A 19,420-nucleotide genomic window follows, 5' to 3' on the forward strand; every position below is an offset into this window, starting at 1 on the left:
AATGAAGCAGCCAGACTCATTTCTGTTCAGCCACTACACAGATGCCTCCTCCCTGTTCCAGTCATTACACTTGTTAACCATCCACCACCGAATACAATAGAATCTTATCAAACTCACCCACAAAGCTGTCTTTATTGCTTTGCTACCCTGCATCTCCTTCCTCTGCTCTGTTTATCACCCTATTCATCGTCTCCACTGTGCTACACCACCCTACTTCTTCTTCTCCTCACCTCCACCTACCACCCTACCGGTATTTTCTACCCTGTTAATCTTCTAAAACTAACATCTTACATAATCCGAAAGTCCCACTCCCATCTCTAAGACTTTTCTTGTGCTCCTCGAATTCTCCAGAATGCATTACCCCCAGACAATTCGGTTAATTCCCAGTGTCCTATTTTTAAGTATGCCCTAAAATTACATCTTTTTAATTATGCCTATCATATTGCCTCACTAATAAAACTGTTCTCAGTTCTCCCTTTAAACATTTTTTTTATCATAATCTGTTCCTTTCTATCAACTATTTTTTAGAAATGCCATGCACTCAATAGCACTTTGTATCTGGACATATATACGGTAGATACCGGCTGTTGATTGGTTAATACAGCTTTACATGAATACCGTAATTAATTTTATAGTATGGCTGAACCATATTATCACCGACTTAACCACAAAATGTCAGATGCTGAAATATATTAAAACATCACTTTTATTTAAGATTTGTTAAAAAGAGAATACTAAACAAACAATAATATTATATGGTGGACAAAAATGGTTGAACCATACACTAGAAGAACTTTTTACTTTTGCATTTTGTCTATATAGTGGGGAAAATAAGTGTTGGATGCACTGCTCATTTTGCAAGTTTTCCCACCTACAAAGAATAGAGAGGTCTGTAATTTTTATTGTAGGTACACTTCACCTGTGAGAGACAGACTGTAAAAATAAAAAAACAGAAAATCACATTGTATTGTTTTTAAATAATTAAATTGCATTTTATTGCATGCAATAAGTATTTGATCACCGACCAACCAACTGGAATTCTGGCTCTCACGGTCCTGTTAGATTTTCTTTAAGAAGCCTGCTACTCTGCACTCATTAATTGCACCTGTTTGAACTTGTTACCTGTATAAAAGACACCTGTCCACACACTCAATCACACTCCGACCTCTCCACCATGGCCAAAACCAAAGAGTTGTCTAAGTACACCAGGGACAAAATTGTTGACCTGCACAATGCTGAGATGGGCTACAAGACAATAGGCAAGCAGCATGACAAGAAAGCAATAACTGTTGGTACAATTATTAGAAAATGGAAGAAACACAGGATGTCAGTCTTCCTTGGCCTGGGTCTCCATGCAAGGTCTCGCCTTGTGGGGTAAGGATGATTCTGAGACAAATCAGGAATCAGCCCAGAACTACATGGAAGGGGATCTGATCAATGACCTGAAGAGACATGGGACCACAGTCTCAAACATCACCCTACACCAGTGTTCCCCAACTCCGGTTTTCGAGAGCCACCAACAGGTCATGGTTTCAGGTTCTCCTTTGTATTGCACAGGTGATAATTGCATCACCTGGCCAGGCAAGCATTCAATCACCTGTGCAATACTAAGGAAATCCTGAAAACATGACCTGTTGGTGGCTCTCGTGGACTGGAGTTGGGGAACACTGCCCTACACTGTAGCACACTACACTGTCATGGATTAAAATCCTGCAGGGCACACACAGTCCCCCAGCTAACGCCAGCACATGTCCAGGCCTGTTTGAAGTTCGCCAGTGACCATCTGGATGATCCAGAGGAGACATGGGAGAAGGTCATATGGTCAGATGAGACTAAACTAGAACTTTTTGGTATCAACTCCACTTGCCGAGTTCAGGGGAAGAAGAAAGATAAGTACAACTCCAAGAACATTGTCCCAACCGTGAAGCATGGTGGGAGAAACATTTTATTTTATGGGTGCGTCTCTGCAAAGGGAGCAGGACAACTGTACCGAATTGAAGGGAGTATGGATGGGGTCATGTATCAGAAGATTTTGGCCAACAACCTCCTTTCCTCACTGAGCGCATTGAAGATGGGTCGTGGCTGGGTCTTCCAGCATGACAAGGACCAGAAACACACAGGCCAGCTAAGCAGTGGCTTCGCAAGAAACATTTAAAGGTCCTGGAGTAGCCTAGCCAGTCTCCAGACCTGAACCCAATGAAACATTTTTGGCGGGAGCTGAAACTCTCACTTCTGTAATTGCAGACAAAGGTTTCGGCACCAAATATTACATTCTGTTTTTCTATTGTATCAAATACTTATTTCATGCAATAAAATGCTAATGAATTCTGTAAAAATCATACAATGTGATTTCTGTTTTTTTTATTTTTAGCTTCTGTCTTTCACAGGTGAAGTGTACTTACGCTAAAAATTACAGACCTCTCCATTCTTTGTCGGTGGGGAAACTTGCAATATCGGCAGTGTAGCAGATACTAATTTTCCCCACTGTTGTTGGTAAGTTCTAAAGTAAGTTTACTTGGATTGTGTTACTTTGTGCTGTCTGAAGATAATTGTACTGTTCATGCACCTTCTGAATTGTTGTGCTGCAGAATATGTTGGTGCTATAGAAATAAAATTATTATTATAAGCCAACGTCTTCGTGAGACCTTGTGTAACCTTCACTCCGGTGAATATCACGACTTGTACTGTCAGCAGAGACAATGTTCCGCTTTTCATATTTTGAAGGTATTCCACCCTTCATTTTTATCACCTAGCCACAAGGCAAGTAATTGGTGGAATGTCTAACCATTGGGATCCCACCAAACTATATAAAGGACGGTCTGACGGTCTGTCTCCCATTCCTCCTTGTATGTTTTTGACTGATATTATGTTTTTAAAACATGTATTTGATGGAGCAATAATTGAGAAAATCTTTGTGGTTATGATCATTGGCAAAATAGCCGGTCACAAGGGAAATATTGTAATTCGTCCATTGTACTTCTGCATTTATCTTACTTAGAACCATCCAGTTCCTGCATAGATTCAGTAGAGATCAGACATGATTAATGTCCTAAAGATCTAAAAAAAGAATGACAAAGCCCAAAATATTGTCCATAATAATGGAAGTTGGGCATTAAAAAGGGAATCATAAGAGGATGAACCACCTAGGATAACCCAAGGTAAGAAAACAATTCTCAGAGACCAGGAGCGGAGCGGGAGGGATGGGTGGGACATGTTCTGGATGCTAAATCTTTTCTCGAGATGATGAAAATCCAACATACGACTGTTTGCTGGCTGGAATCCTGCTGATGTCCATAATGGATGTCCCTTTTTCCGGGAGAGGGATAGTTGTGCATATGAAATGTTTCCCATCATAATAGATAGGAGACCTGGAGACCACAAAGTAAATTCTTTGCTACCCATGTTTTCCTAGTCTTTTGCTATGAAAGAGACCTGTCAATCATCTGGAGCGGTGGAGCGAAAAGCCAGCCATTTTTGGCACAATATTGGTGGTTTGGGCGGCATGAATTGACCAATAGGTTCTCTTGAAGTCTTGTTTATATCGTAATATCACTCGCACGAACGAAAGGCAACCCTAAATTGTTTGTTCTCCTGATCTGTCTTAGTAATCACATGTACGATCCTCCAACACTCCAAAGACATACCGAAAGGGAATTTACATTGTGAGCCCCTGAGGAGACAGTGATGATGATGTCTGTAAAGCGCCCTGTAATTAATGGTGCTTTTTAAGAGAATACAATAATTTAAAAAAAAATACAAAATTCTTGAGCAAATTTTTAACTTAACGCTGTGCCTTTCTTCTGTTGTTCCTCCCAAAAATGTATAGAAAACTGGGCATCAACGGAATTGTTTTTATTGGAATAATTTTACTAAAATAGACATCTGAAGAGTTTTTACATAGTAAAAACAGCATATCAGTGTTTTATTTAGTTTAGCTTACATGTCCTACACGTTTTACCACAGACCTTAAACTATGCAATTACAGAACAGAAGAATTTGCATTTTCCTGGACTATTTGGCTGTAATTTTAATTACATCTCAGCTATGGAAATGTAAGTATGATCTTTCATCTTTTATTAGTGGGTTAACCTCTTCCCAACATCACATGGTGTTTGTGTCTATATGTATCAAGCGGGCTCAGGAGCTGAGCCCGTGCTCTTCCAAACAGATGGCAACTACAATAAAGCCTGTATCTGTCTGTAACAGCAGCGACTGGAGTTTGCTCCAGTTGCTGCTGTTTAATCCTTTAAATACTTCTTTCAATCTCTGACAGATTCATTTAATGCTCTCAGTCACAGAGATGCTCAGTTTCAGCACCTATCGCTAGAGTTGAGCGACCTTGACCTTTTTAGAGTCGAGCCAGGTTTCGCAAAACCCGACTATCTCAAAAGTCGGGTCGAGTGAAATCGGCCGATTATGACGTAAAGTCGGGATCGACCGAAACACGAAACCCAATGCAAGTCAATGGGGCAGCATAGTAGGCAGTGAGTGGGGGCCAGGAAAACACCTAGAGTGCCCATTTTAATGTCAAAACCATCCATTCTTCTTAATGAAGCTTGTCAATCTTAATTTCCCTTATAATAATAGTTAGGCATTGGAAATTGGGGGTCATTTGGCTAAAGTTGTGGGGGGTAGGGCCGGTTCAAGTATTTAGTGGGCCCAGTAAATCTGGACCACGTCACGGCAGTGGAGCAGGGAGAGATAAGTATTTCAACTTTACAAGTGCTGTGATCCTGAGCAAGCAGGGGGGGGCCCTCCTTGGCATTGGCACTGGCACAGGGCCCCTCAAAGTACAGCGGTGTGTTTGCACGGCGGGGGCGCCTCCCACCGGCAGCGACACTTTTGCGTACTATGAGGGGCCCTGTGCCAGTGACGTCGCCAACGAGTATTCCTCCCCCCACCTGATGAAGGAACCTGCACCTTCATCTGCACCTTCCTCTTTGTCCCCGTGTAAGGTGGTATGGTATGCGGGAAGGGGGACCTGACTTTCAGCAGGGTCACAATCTTGCAGTGTAGCGTGCATGGGGAATGTTGCTTTATGGGTCAATGTACCAGCAGACTCATCTATCACTGGCTGGGCAATGGGCAGGATGAGGAGGAAACACAGATATAGGCCCAAAGAATAAAGTGGGCTAAATGCAGTTCAAAATTGGTAACAGGACTAACCAGGGGGCATTGTTTTGTTCAGTGGAGGACAACTGGAATGAGAGGCTGACACAGAGAGTAGGCCCAAATCTGTAAGTAGTCTAAATGCAGTTCAAAATTGGCAAGAGTAGTAAACAGGCGGCACAGCTTTGTTCACTGTAGGAGAACAGCAAGGAGCGGCAGACACAGATAGAAGGCCCCAACCCAACTAATAGGCCCACTGCAGTTTTAAAATCCCGATAGGCTGAAAACCAGATAATTGTAGGTCATTTTTTGTAAAGAGGACAGCTGTATTGAGTGGCGCAGCCAGACACTACAAGTAGGCCTTAAACCACTAAGTTGGCTCGACGCAGGTTTAAAAAAGGTTACATGGGTACACGTTCTGCATTGTTGTGCTCAGTGGAGGACAATTGGAAGGAGGGACCGTAGAAAGACTTTGTAGGCGTAAAATTACAAAATAGGCTCTATGCAGCTTCGATTATGTGGCAACCTGGAGAACACCTTGGAGCGGCAGACACTGGTGGTAGGCCCCAACCCAAGTACTAGCCCCACTGCAGTTAGATTAAAAAGACTACTAAACGAGAGCCTGAAGATCAAAGCTCAGAAAAGGCAACCCGGAGAACACCTTGGAGCGGCAGACACTGGTGGTAGGCCCCAACCCAAGTACTAGCCCCACTGCAGTTAGATTAAAAAGACTACTAAACGAGAGCCTGAAGATCAAAGCTCAGAAAAGGCAACCCGGAGAACACCTTGGAGCGGCAGACACTGGTGGTAGGCCCCAACCCAAGTACTAGCCCCACTGCAGTTAGATTAAAAAGACTACTAAACGAGAGCCTGAAGATCAAAGCTCAGAAAAGGCAACCCGGAGAACACCTTGGAGCGGCAGACACTGGTGGTAGGCCCCAACCCAAGTACTAGCCCCACTGCAGTTAGATTAAAAAGACTACTAAACGAGAGCCTGAAGATCAAAGCTCAGAAAAGGCAACCCGGAGAACACCTTGGAGCGGCAGACACTGGTGGTAGGCCCCAACCCAAGTACTAGCCCCACTGCAGTTAGATTAAAAAGACTACTAAATGAGAGCCTGAAGATCAAAGCTCAGAAAAGTGTTGTGAATTCTGTGGCTAAGCTCCCTCCTGTGGTCGTGAGTGGTACTGCGGCTGGTTCTGTCTATAAGCTTCCTTTGGTGGATGAGAGTGGTACTGCGGCTTCTGAGTTTCCTTCCTCAGGAGATGAGGTTAAGTCGTTAGGTGCTGCTCTATTTAACTCCACCTGGTGCTTTGATCCTGGCCTCCAGTCAATGTTCTAGTGTTTGTCTTGCTTCCTCCTGGATCGTTCCTGTGGCCTGTTATCCTGCATAAGCTAAGTTTTGCTATTTTTTCCTGTCCAGCTTGCTATATTGGTTTTTCTTGCCTGCTGGAAGCTCTGAGACGCAGAGGGAGCACCTCCGTACCGTTAGTCGGTGCGGAGGGTCTTTTTGCCCCTCTGCGTGGTTGTTTTGTAGGTTTTTGTGTTGACCGCATAGCTCTCTTTCCTATCCTCGGTCTATTCAGTAAGTCGGGCCTCACTTTGCTAAATATATTTCATCTCTGTGTTTGTATTTTCATCTTACTCACAGTCATTATATGTGGGGGGTTGCCTTTTCCTTTGGGGAATTTCTCTGAGGCAAGGTAGGCTTATTTTTCTGTCTTCAGGGCTAGTTAGTTTCTCAGGCTGTGCTGAGTTGCATAGGGAGCGTTAGGCGCAATCCACGGCTACCTCTAGTGTGGTGTGTTAGGATTAGGGATTGCAGTCAGCAGAGTTTCCACGTCTCAGAGCTTGTCCTTAATTTTTGATCATTGTCAGGTCACTTGTGTGCGCTGTACTTCTATGTCCATTGTGGTACTGAATTACCTGTTCATAAGAGTACTGGAGGCCCAAAGTACTAATGCTTCTCAATAGAGGGAAAAGAGAAGTTCTGAGACCATTTTTTTTTCTTTGCACTGTGTTCTGTCTCTCTTTTCCCCTTTACATCAGGGTGGTTCAGAACACAGGTGTGGACATGGACATTCAAGGTCTGTTCTCTTTGATGGATAATCTCGCTATAAATGTACAGAATATTCAAGATTTAGTGGTTCAGAATCCTATGTTAGAACCTAAGATTCCAATTCCTGAGTTATTTTCTGGCGATAGAGCAAAGTTTTTGAATTTTAAAAATAATTGTAAATTATTTCTGGCTCTGAAACCACGGTCCTCTGGTGACCCAGTTCAACAAGTTAAAATCATTATTTCTTTATTACGTGGCGACCCTCAAGACTGGGCATTTTCCCTTGCGCCAGGAGATCCTGCATTATGTAATATTGATGCGTTTTTTCTGGCGCTCGGATTGCTGTACGACGAACCTAATTCAGTGGATCAGGCAGAGAAAAATTTGCTGGCTCTGTGTCAGGGTCAGGATGAGATGGAGATTTATTGTCAGAAGTTTAGAAAGTGGTCCGTGCTCACTCAATGGAATGAATCTGCGCTGGCAGCTATTTTCAGAAAGGGTCTCTCTGAGGCCCTTAATGATGTCATGGTGGGATTTCCTATGCCTGCTGGTCTGAATGAGTCTATGTCTTTGGCCATTCAAATCGGTCGACGCTTGCGCGAGCGTAAATCTGTGCACCATTTGGCGGTATTATCTGAGCATAAACCTGAGCCTATGCAGTGCGATAGGACTTTGACCAGAGCTGAAAGGCAAGAACACAGACGTCAGAATGGGCTGTGTTTCTACTGTGGTGATTCCACTCATGCTATCTCCGATTGTCCTAAGCGCACTAAGCGGTTCGCTAGGTCTGCCACCATTGGTACGGTACAGTCGAAATTTCTTTTGTCCGTTACTTTGATCTGCTCTTTGTCTTCCTATTCTGTCATGGCATTTGTGGATTCAGGCGCTGCCCTGAATTTGATGGACTTGGAGTATGCTAGACGCTGTGGGTTTGTCTTGGAGCCCTTGCAGTGTCCTATTCTATTGAGAGGAATTGATGCTACGCCTTTGGCCAAGAATAAGCCTCAGTATTGGACCCAGCTGACCATGTGCATGGCTCCTGCGCACCAGGAGGATATTCGCTTTCTGGTGTTGCATAATCTGCATGATGTGGTCGTGTTGGGGTTGCCATGGCTACAAGTCCATAACCCAGTATTAGATTGGAAATCTATGTCTGTGTCCAGCTGGGGTTGTCAGGGGGTACATGGTGATGTTCCATTTCTGTCTATCTCATCATCCACCCCTTCTGAGGTCCCAGAGTTCTTGTCTGATTACCGGGATGTATTCGATGAGCCCAAGTCCAATGCCCTACCTCCGCATAGGGATTGTGATTGTGCTATCGATTTGATTCCTGGTAGTAAGTTTCCTAAGGGTAGACTGTTTAATTTATCTGTACCTGAGCACGCCGCTATGCGGAGTTACGTGAAGGAGTCGTTGGAGAAGGGTCATATTCGCCCGTCATCGTCGCCATTGGGAGCGGGGTTCTTTTTTGTGGCCAAGAAGGATGGTTCGCTGAGACCTTGTATTGATTACCGCCTTCTAAATAAAATTACGGCCAAATTTCAGTACCCCTTGCCGCTACTGTCTGATTTGTTTGCTCGGATTAAGGGGGCTAGTTGGTTCACCAAGATAGATCTTCGTGGTGCGTATAATCTTGTGCGTATTAAACGGGGCGATGAATGGAAAACAGCATTTAATACACCCGAAGGCCATTTTGAGTACCTGGTTATGCCATTCGGACTTTCTAATGCTGCATCAGTGTTTCAGTCCTTTATGCATGACATCTTCCGAGAGTACCTGGATAAATTCCTGATTGTATACTTGGATGATATTTTGGTCTTCTCGGATGATTCGGAGTCTCATGTGAAGCAGGTCAGAATGGTGTTCCAGGTCCTGCGTGCTAATTCTTTGTTTGTGAAGGGGTCAAAGTGTCTCTTTGGTGTTCAGAAGATTTCATTTTTGGGGTTCATTTTTTCTCCTTCTACTATCGAGATGGACCCTGTTAAAGTTCAGGCCATATATGATTGGACTCAGCCAACATCTCTGAAGAGTCTGCAGAAGTTCCTGGGCTTTGCTAATTTTTATCGTTGCTTCATCGCTAATTTTTCTAGCATTGCTAAACCATTGACTGATTTGACCAAGAAGGGTGCTGATGTGGTCAATTGGTCTTCTGCTGCTGTGGAAGCTTTTCAGGAGTTGAAGCGTCGTTTTTCTTCTGCCCCTGTGTTGTGCCAACCAGATGTTTCGCTTCCGTTCCAGGTCGAGGTTGATGCTTCCGAAATTGGAGCAGGGGCTGTTTTGTCGCAGAGAGGTTCTGATTGCTCGGTGATGAAACCATGCGCCTTCTTTTCCAGGAAATTTTCGCCTGCTGAGCGAAATTATGATGTTGGCAATCGAGAGTTGCTAGCCATGAAGTGGGCATTCAAGGAGTGGCGTCATTGGCTTGAAGGAGCTAAGCATCGCGTGGTGGTCTTGACTGATCACAAAAACTTGACTTATCTCGAGTCTGCCAAACGGTTGAATCCTAGACAGGCTCGTTGGTCACTGTTTTTCTCCCGTTTTGACTTTGTGGTTTCGTACCTTCCGGGCTCTAAAAATGTGAAGGCGGATGCCCTGTCTAGGAGTTTTGTGCCCGATTCTCCGGGTTTGCCTGAGCCGGTGGGTGTTCTCAAAGAGGGGGTAATTTTGTCTGCCATCTCCCCTGATTTGCGGCGGGTGCTGCAAAAATTTCAGGCCAATAGACCTGACCGTTGCCCAGTGGAGAAACTGTTTGTCCCGGATAGGTGGACGAATAAAGTTATCTCTGAGGTTCATTGTTCGGTGTTGGCTGGTCATCCTGGAATCTTTGGTACCAGAGAGTTGGTGGCTAGATCCTTTTGGTGGCCATCTCTGTCGCGGGATGTGCGTTCTTTTGTGCAGTCCTGTGGGATTTGTGCTCGGGCTAAGCCCTGCTGTTCTCGTGCCAGTGGGTTGCTTTTGCCCTTGCCGGTCCCGAAGAGGCCTTGGACACATATCTCTATGGATTTTATTTCGGATCTCCCCGCCTCTCAAAGAATGTCGGTCATTTGGGTGGTTTGTGATCGCTTCTCTAAGATGGTCCATTTGGTGCCCTTGTCTAAATTGCCTTCCTCCTCTGATTTGGTGCCATTGTTTTTTCAGCATGTGGTTCGTTTACATGGCATTCCAGAGAACATCGTTTCTGACAGAGGTTCCCAGTTTGTTTCGAGGTTTTGGCGAGCCTTTTGTGCTAGGATGGGCATTGATTTGTCTTTTTCCTCGGCTTTCCATCCTCAGACAAATGGCCAGACTGAACGAACCAATCAGACCTTGGAAACATATCTGAGATGTTTTGTTTCTGCTGATCAGGATGATTGGGTGTCCTTTTTGCCTTTGGCTGAGTTCGCCCTTAATAATCGGGCCAGCCCGGCTACTTTGGTTTCGCCGTTTTTCTGCAATTCTGGGTTCCACCCTCGTTTCTCTTCAGGGCAGGTTGAGTCTTCGGACTGTCCTGGTGTGGATACTGTGGTGGATAGGTTGCAGCAGATTTGGACTCATGTAGTGGACAATCTGACTTTGTCCCAGGAGAAGGCTCAACGTTTTGCTAACCGCAGGCGCTGTGTGGGTCCCCGACTTCGTGTTGGGGATTTGGTTTGGTTGTCATCTCTTTATATTCCTATGAAGGTTTCCTCTCCTAAATTTAAGCCTCGTTTCATTGGTCCATATAGGATTTCTGAGGTTCTTAATCCTGTGTCTTTTCGTTTGACTCTTCCAGCTTCTTTTTCCATCCATAACGTGTTCCATAGGTCATTGTTGCGGAGATACGTGGCACCTGTGGTTCCATCTATTGATCCTCCTGCTCCGGTTTTGGTTGAAGGGGAATTGGAGTATATTGTGGAGAAGATTTTGGATTCTCGTGTTTCGAGACGGAAACTCCAGTATCTGGTTAAGTGGAAAGGTTATGGTCAGGAGGATAATTCCTGGGTCTTTGCCTCTGATGTCCATGCTGCCGATCTGGTTCGTGCCTTTCATGTGGCTCATCCTGGTCGGCCTGGGGGCTCTGATGAGGGTTCGGTGACCCCTCCTCAAGGGGGGGTACTGTTGTGAATTCTGTGGCCAAGCTCCCTCCTGTGGTCGTGAATGGTACTGCGGCTGGTTCTGTCTATAAGCTTCCTTTGGTGGATGAGAGTGGTACTGCGGCTTCTGAGTTTCCTTCCTCAGGTGATGAGGTTAAGTCGTTAGGTGCTGCTCTATTTAACTCCACCTGGTGCTTTGATCCTGGCCTCCAGTCAATGTTCTAATGTTTGTCTTGCTTCCTCCTGGATCGTTCCTGTGGCCTGTTATCCTGCATAAGCTAAGTTTTGCTATTTTTTCTGTCCAGCTTGCTATATTGGTTTTTCTTGCCTGCTGGAAGCTCTGAGACGCAGAGGGAGCACCTCCGTACCGTTAGTCGGTGCGGAGGGTCTTTTTGCCCCTCTGCGTGGTTGTTTTGTAGGTTTTTGTGTTGACTGCATAGCTCTCTTTCCTATCCTCGGTCTATTCAGTAAGTCGGGCCTCACTTTGCTAAATCTATTTCATCTCTGTGTTTGTATTTTCATCTTACTCACAATCATTATATGTGGGGGGCTGCCTTTTCCTTTGGGGAATTTCTCTGAGGCAAGGTAGGCTTATTTTTCTGTCTTCAGGGCTAGTTAGTTTCTCAGGCTGTGCCGAGTTGCATAGGGAGCGTTAGGCGCAATCCACGGCTACCTCTAGTGTGGTGTGTTAGGATTAGGGATTGCGGTCAGCAGAGTTTCCACGTCTCAGAGCTTGTCCTTAATTTTTGGTCATTGTCAGGTCACTTGTGTGCGCTGTACTTCTATGTCCATTGTGGTACTGAATTACCTGTTCATAACAGAAAAGGCAACCCGGAGATCACCTTGGAGCGGCAGACACTGGTGGTAGGCCCCAACCCAAGTACTAGCCCCACTGCAGTTAGATTAAAAAGACTACTAAACGAGAGCCTGAAGATCAAAGCTCAGAAAAGGCAACCCGGAAAACACCTTGGAGCGGCAGACACTGGTGGTAGGCCCCAACCCAAGTACTAGCCCCACTGCAGTTAGATTTAAAAAACTACTAAACGAGAGCCTGAAGATCAAAGCTCAGAAAAGGCAACCCGGAGAACACCTTGGAGCGGCAGACACTGGTGGTAGGCCCCAACCCAAGTACTAGCCCCACTGCAGTTAGATTAAAAAGACTACTAAACGAGAGCCTGAAGATCAAAGCTCAGAAAAGGCAACCCGGAAAACACCTTGGAGCGGCAGACACTGGTGGTAGGCCCCAACCCAAGTACTAGCCCCACTGCAGTTAGATTTAAAAAACTACTAAACGAGAGCCTGAAGATCAAAGCTCAGAAAAGGCAACCCGGAGAACACCTTGGAGCGGCAGACACTGGTGGTAGGCCCCAACCCAAGTACTAGCCCCACTGCAGCTAGATTTAAAAAACTACTAAACGAGAGCCTGAAGATCAAAGCTCAGAAAAGGCAACCCGGAGAACACCTTGGAGCGGCAGACACTGGTGGTAGGCCCCAACCTAAGTACTAGCCCCACTGCAGTTAGATTTAAAAAACTACTAAACGAGAGCCTGAAGATCAAAGCTCAGAAAAGGCAACCCGGAGAACACCTTGGAGCGGCAGACACTGGTAGTAGGCTTTAAACCAAAAATTTGGGTCAATGGAGTTTACAAAATGTTCCAGGGGTACACAGGCAGCATTGGTGTGGTAAGCGGAGGACAATTTCTATTTGGGACTGCAGACAGACTTAATAGGCTGTCCCCTGTGGACCATGCATCCACAAGATTAACCCAGTACGCCGTAATGGACATGTAACCTTTCGTGGACATGCCTACTGGTCCATGCATCTGTTGTCAGGTGCACCTTTCTACTATTAGATAGCCTTAGCGCATGGACAATGCGGATTTTTACATGATGGTGGAGGGTTGGGATGGCTTTTCTCGCAAAAGAAGTGACGACTGGGTAGCTCTTACCGTGGTACAGCGTAGTCCATCTGGTCTTTATAATTATAATATAAAGGAAAAAGTAGGTTGTATGCACATTAAAATAGGTTCCAGGGGTACACGGGCGGCAGTGTCCAGGTCACTGGAGGACTAGTGGAAAGAAGGGACCACAGACAGGCTTCGAAGGCCTAACATAAAAAAAATTGGGCTGAAGGCAATTTAAAATTGGTTCCAGGGGTACACGGGCAGCAGTAGAATGGTCAGTGGAGGACTAGTGGAAGGAGGGACCGCAGACAGGCTTCGAAGGCCAAACACAACAAAATTTGGCTGTAGGCACTTTTAAATTGCTTTAAGGGGTACACGGGCAGCAGTGGTCTGGTCAGTGTAGGAGTAGTAGAAAGAAGGGACCGCAGACAGGCTTCTAAGGCCTAACATAAAAAAAATTGGGCTGTAGGCAATTTAAAATTGGTTCCAGGGGTACACGGGCAGCAGTAGAATGATCAGTGGAGGCCTAGTGGCAGGAGGGACCGCAGACAGGCTTCTAAGGCCTAACATAAAAAAAATTGGGCTGTAGGCAATTTAAAATTGGTTCCAGGGGTACACGGGCAGCAGTGGTCTGGTCAGTGGAGGACTAGTGGAAGGAGGGACCGCAGACAGGCTTCTAAGGCCTAACATAAAAAAATTGGGCTGTAGGCAATTTAAAATTGGTTCCAGGGGTACACGGGCAGCAGTAGAATGGTCAGTGGAGGCCTAGTGGAAGGAGGGACCGCAGACAGGCTTCTGTCATGATCTGGTAATTCAGTACCACAATGGACATAGGAGTCAGAGCACATACAGTGACCTGACAATAACCCAAAAACATAGAACGAGCTCTTAGACGTGGAAACTCTGCTGACCGCAATCCCTAATCCTCTCCAACACAACTAGAGGCAGCCGTGGATTGCGCCTAACGCTCCCTATGCAACTCGGCACAGCCTGAGAAACTAGCTAGCCTGAAGATAGAAAATAAGCCTACCTTGCCTCAGAGAAATACTCCCAAAGGGAAAGGCAGCCCCCACATATAATGACTGTGAGTAAGATGAAAAGACAAATGTAGAGATGAAATAGATTTAGCAAAGTGAGGCCCGACTTTCTGAACAGAGCGAGGATAGGAAAGGTAACTTTGCGGTCAACACAAAACCCTACAAACAACCACGCAAAGGGGGCAAAAAAGACCCTCCGTACCGAACTAACGGCACGGAGGTACACCCTCTGCGTCCCAGAGCTTCCAGCAAGCACGAGAAAACAAATAAGCAAGCTGGACAGAAAAAAACAGCAAACAAAAAGCAAAAGCGGAACTTAGCTATGTAGAGCAGCAGGCCACAGGAACGATCCAGGAGGAAACAGGTCCAATACTAGAACATTGACTGGAAGCCAGGATCAAAGCACTAGGTGGAGTCAAATAGAGCAGCACCTAACGACTCCACCACATCACCTGAGGAAGGAATCTCAGAAGCCGCAGTACCACTTTCCTCCACCAACGGAAGCTCACAGAGAGAATCAGCCGAAGTACCACTTGTGACCACAGGAGGGAGCTCTGCCACAGAATTCACAACAGTACCCCCCCCTTGAGGAGGGGTCACCGAACCCTCACCAGAGCCCCCAGGACGACCAGGATGAGCCATATGAAAGGCACGAACAAGATCGGGAGCATGGACATCAGAGGCAAAGACCCAGGAATTATCTTCCTGAGCATAACCCTTCCACTTAACCAGATACTGGAGTTTCCGTCTTGAAACACGAGAATCCAAAATCTTCTCCACAATATACTCGAACTCCCCCTCCACCAAAACCGGGGCAGGAGGATCAACAGATGGAACCATAGGTGCCACGTATCTCCGCAACAATGACCTATGGAATACGTTGTGTATGGAAAAAGAAACTGGAAGGGTCAGACGAAAAGACACAGGATTAAGAACCTCAGAAATCCTATACGGACCAATGAAACGAGGTTTAAACTTAGGAGAGGAAACCTTCATAGGAATATGACGAGAAGACAACCAAACCAAATCCCCAACACGAAGTCGGGGACCCACACAGCGTCTGCGATTAGCGAAACGTTGAGCCTTCTCCTGGGACAAGGTCAAATTGTCCACTACATGAGTCCAAATGTGCTGCAACCTGTCCACCACAGTATCCACACCAGGACAGTCCGAAGACTCAACCTGCCCTGAAGAGAAACGAGGATGGAACCCAGAGTTGCAGAAAAACGGCGAAACCAAGGTAGCCGAGCTGGCCCGATTATTAAGGGCGAACTCAGCCAAAGGCAAAAAGGACACCCAGTCATCCTGATCAGCAGAAACAAAGCATCTCAGATATGTTTCCAAGGTCTGATTGGTTCGTTCGGTCTGGCCATTAGTCTGAGGATGGAAAGCCGAGGAAAAAGACAAGTCAATACCCATCCTACCACAAAAGGCTCGCCAAAACCTCGAAACAAACTGGGAACCTCTGTCAGAAACGATATTCTCTGGAATGCCATGTAAACGAACCACATGCTGGAAGAACAATGGCACCAAATCAGAGGAGGAAGGTAATTTAGACAAGGGTACCAAATGGACCATCTTAGAGAAGCGATCACAGACCACCCAAATGACTGACATCTTTTGAGAGACAGGAAGATCTGAAATAAAATCCATAGAGATATGTGTCCAAGGCCTCTTCGGGACCGGCAAGGGCAAAAGCAACCCACTGGCACGAGAACAGCAGGGCTTAGCCCGAGCACAAATCCCACAGGACTGCACAAAAGAACGCACATCCCGCGACAGAGATGGCCACCAAAAGGATCTAGCCACTAACTCTCTGGTACCAAAGATTCCAGGATGACCAGCCAACACCGAACAATGAACCTCAGAGATAACTTTCTTCGTCCACCTATCAGGGACAAACAGTTTCTCCGCTGGGCAACGATCAGGTTTATTAGCCTGAAATTTTTGCAGCACCCGCCGCAAATCAGGGGAGATGGCAGACACAATTACTCCCTCTTTGAGGATACCCGCCGGCTCAGATAAACCCGGAGAGTCGGGCACAAAACTCCTAGACAGAGCATCCGCCTTCACATTTTTAGAGCCCGGAAGGTACGAAATCACAAAGTCAAAACGGGCAAAAAACAGCGACCAACGAGCCTGTCTAGGATTCAACCGCTTGGCAGACTCAAGATAAGTCAAGTTCTTATGATCAGTCAAGACCACCACACGATGCTTAGCTCCTTCAAGCCAATGACGCCACTCCTCGAATGCCCACTTCATGGCCAGCAACTCTCGATTACCCACATCATAATTTCGCTCAGCAGGCGAAAACTTCCTGGAAAAGAAGGCGCATGGTTTCATCACCGAGCAATCAGAACTTCTCTGCGACAAAACAGCCCCTGCTCCAATCTCAGAAGCATCAACCTCGACCTGGAACGGAAGCGAAACATCTGGTTGACACAACACAGGGGCAGAAGAAAAACGACGCTTCAACTCTTGAAAAGCTTCCACAGCAGCAGAAGACCAATTGACCACATCAGCACCCTTCTTGGTTAAATCGGTCAATGGTTTAGCAATACTAGAAAAATTGCAGATGAAGCGACGATAAAAATTAGCAAAGCCCAGATACTTTTGCAGACTTTTCAGAGATGTCGGCTGAGTCCAATCATGGATGGCTTGGACCTTAACAGGGTCCATCTCGATAGTAGAAGGGGAAAAGATGAACCCCAAAAATGAAACCTTCTGAACACCAAAGAGACACTTTGATTCCTTCACAAACAAAGAATTAGCACGCAGGACCTGGAACACCGTTCTGACCTGCTTCACATGAGATTCCCAATCATCCGAAAAGATCAAAATGTCATCCAAGTACACAATCAGGAATTTATCCAGGTACTCTCGGACGATGTCATGCATAAAGGACTGAAACACTGATGGAGCATTGGCAAGTCCGAATGGCATTACTAGATACTCAAAATGGCCCTCGGGCGTATTAAATGCAGTTTTCCATTCATCGCCTCGCTTAATACGCACAAGATTATACGCACCACGAAGATCTATCTTGGTGAACCAACTAGCCCCCTTAATCCGAGCAAACAAATCAGATAACAACGGCGAGGGGTATTGAACTTTAACCGTGATCTTATTTAGAAGGCGGTAATCTATACAAGGTCTCAGTGAACCATCCTTCTTGGCTACAAAAAAGAACCCTGCTCCTAATGGCGACGATGACGGGCGAATATGCCCCTTCTCCAGGGATTCCTTCACATAACTGCGCATAGCGGCGTGCTCAGGCACAGATAAATTAAACAGTCGACCTTTTGGGAATTTACTACCAGGAATCAAATCGATAGCACAATCACAATCCCTATGCGGAGGTAGGGTATCGGACTTGGGCTCATCAAATACATCCCGGTAATCAGACAAGAACTCTGGAACCTCAGAAGGGGTGGATGACGAAATAGTCAGAAAAGGGACATCACCGTGTACCCCCTGACAACCCCAGCTGGACACAGACATGGATTTCCAATCTAATACTGGATTATGGACTTGTAGCCATGGCAACCACAACACGACCACATCATGCAGATTATGCAACACCAGAAAGCGAATAACCTCCTGATGTGCAGGAGCCATGCACATGGTCAGCTGGGTCCAGTACTGAGGCTTATTCTTGGCCAAAGGCGTAGCATCAATTCCTCTCAATGGAATAGGACACTGCAAGGGCTCCAAGAAAAACCCACAACGCCTAGCATACTCCAAGTCCATCAAATTCAGGGCAGCGCCTGAATCAACAAATGCCATGACAGAATACGATGACAAGGAGCAGATCAAGGTAACGGACAGAAGAAATTTTGACTGTACCGTACCAATGGTGGCAGATCTAGCGAACCGCTTAGTGCGCTTAGGACAATCAGAGATAGCATGAGTGGAATCACCACAGTAGAAACACAGCCCATTCAGACGTCTGTGTTCTTGCCGTTCAACTCTGGTCAAAGTCCTATCGCACTGCATAGGCTCAGGTTTAAGCTCAGGTAATACCGCCAAATGGTGCACAGATTTACGCTCACGCAAGCGTTGACCGATCTGAATGGCCAAAGACATAGACTCATTCAGACCACCAGGCATAGGAAATCCCACCATGACATCCTTAAGGGCTTCAGAGAGACCTTTTCTGAAAATAGCTGCGAGCACACCTTCATTCCATTGAGTGAGTACGGACCACTTTCTAAATTTCTGACAATATACCTCTATCTCATCCTGACCCTGACACAGAGCCAGCAAATTTTTCTCTGCCTGATCCACTGAATTAGGCTCATCATACAGCAATCCGAGCGCCAGGAAAAACGCATCAACATTACTCAATGCAGGATCTCCTGGCGCAAGGGAAAATGCCCAGTCTTGAGGGTCGCCACGCAAAAAAGAAATAATAATTCTCACTTGTTGAACTGGGTCACCAGAGGAGCGAGGTTTCAAGGCCAGAAACAGTTTGCAATTATTTTTGAAATTCACAAACTTGGCTCTATCACCATAAAACAAATCAGGAATAGGAATTCTTGGTTCTAACATAGGCTTCTGAACCACCAAATCTTGAATCTTTTGTACATTTATAACGAGATTATCCATTGAAGAGCACAGACCCTGAATGTCCATGTCCACACCTGTGTCCTGAACCACCCAAATGTCTAGGGGAAAAAAAGGCAAAACACAGTGCAGAGAAAAAAAATGGTCTCAGAACTTCTTTTTTCCCTCTATTGAGAATCATTAGTACTTTTGGCTTCCAGTACTGTCATGATCTGGTAATTCAGTACAACAATGGACATAGGAGTCAGAGCACATACAGTGACCTGACAATAACCCAAAAACAGAGAACGAGCTCTGAGACGTGGAAACTCTGCTGACCGCAATCCCTAATCCTCTCCAACACAACTAGAGGCAGCCGTGGATTGCGCCTAACGCTCCCTATGCAACTCGGTACAGCCTGAGAAACTAGCTAGCCTGAAGATAGAAAATAAGCCTACCTTGCCTCAGAGAAATACCCCAAAGGGAAAGGCAGCCCCCACATATAATCACTGTGAGTAAGATGAAAAGACAAACGTAGAGATGAAATAGATTTAGCAAAGTGAGGCCCGACTTTCTTAACAGAGCGAGGATAGGAAAGGTAACTTTGCGGTCAACACGAAACCCTACAAACAACCACGCAAAGGGGGCAAAAAAGACCCTCCGTACCGAACTAACGGCACGGAGGTACACCCTCTGCGTCCCAGAGCTTCCAG

The 19,420-nt window shown here is 45.9% G+C and overlaps 1 protein-coding gene across 1 annotated transcript in view; it reads left to right on the top strand.

Annotated features, from left to right (window-relative positions):
- The first annotated feature begins 3,011 nt into the window (after positions 1 to 3,011).
- Positions 3,012 to 19,420, top strand: part of LOC138652169 (uncharacterized) — a 104,260-nt gene continuing 87,851 nt past the window's right edge. The window contains exons 1-2 of the mRNA XM_069742937.1: positions 3,012 to 3,158; positions 3,964 to 4,052. Of these exons, the coding sequence (XP_069599038.1) occupies positions 3,974 to 4,052 (79 nt within the window). The 5' untranslated portion in view covers positions 3,012 to 3,158; positions 3,964 to 3,973. The remainder of the gene's footprint in view (positions 3,159 to 3,963; positions 4,053 to 19,420) is intronic.

The sequence above is a fragment of the Ranitomeya imitator genome, chromosome 10, assembly GCF_032444005.1.
Source record: "Ranitomeya imitator isolate aRanImi1 chromosome 10, aRanImi1.pri, whole genome shotgun sequence".
Taxonomy (NCBI): domain Eukaryota; kingdom Metazoa; phylum Chordata; class Amphibia; order Anura; family Dendrobatidae; genus Ranitomeya; species Ranitomeya imitator.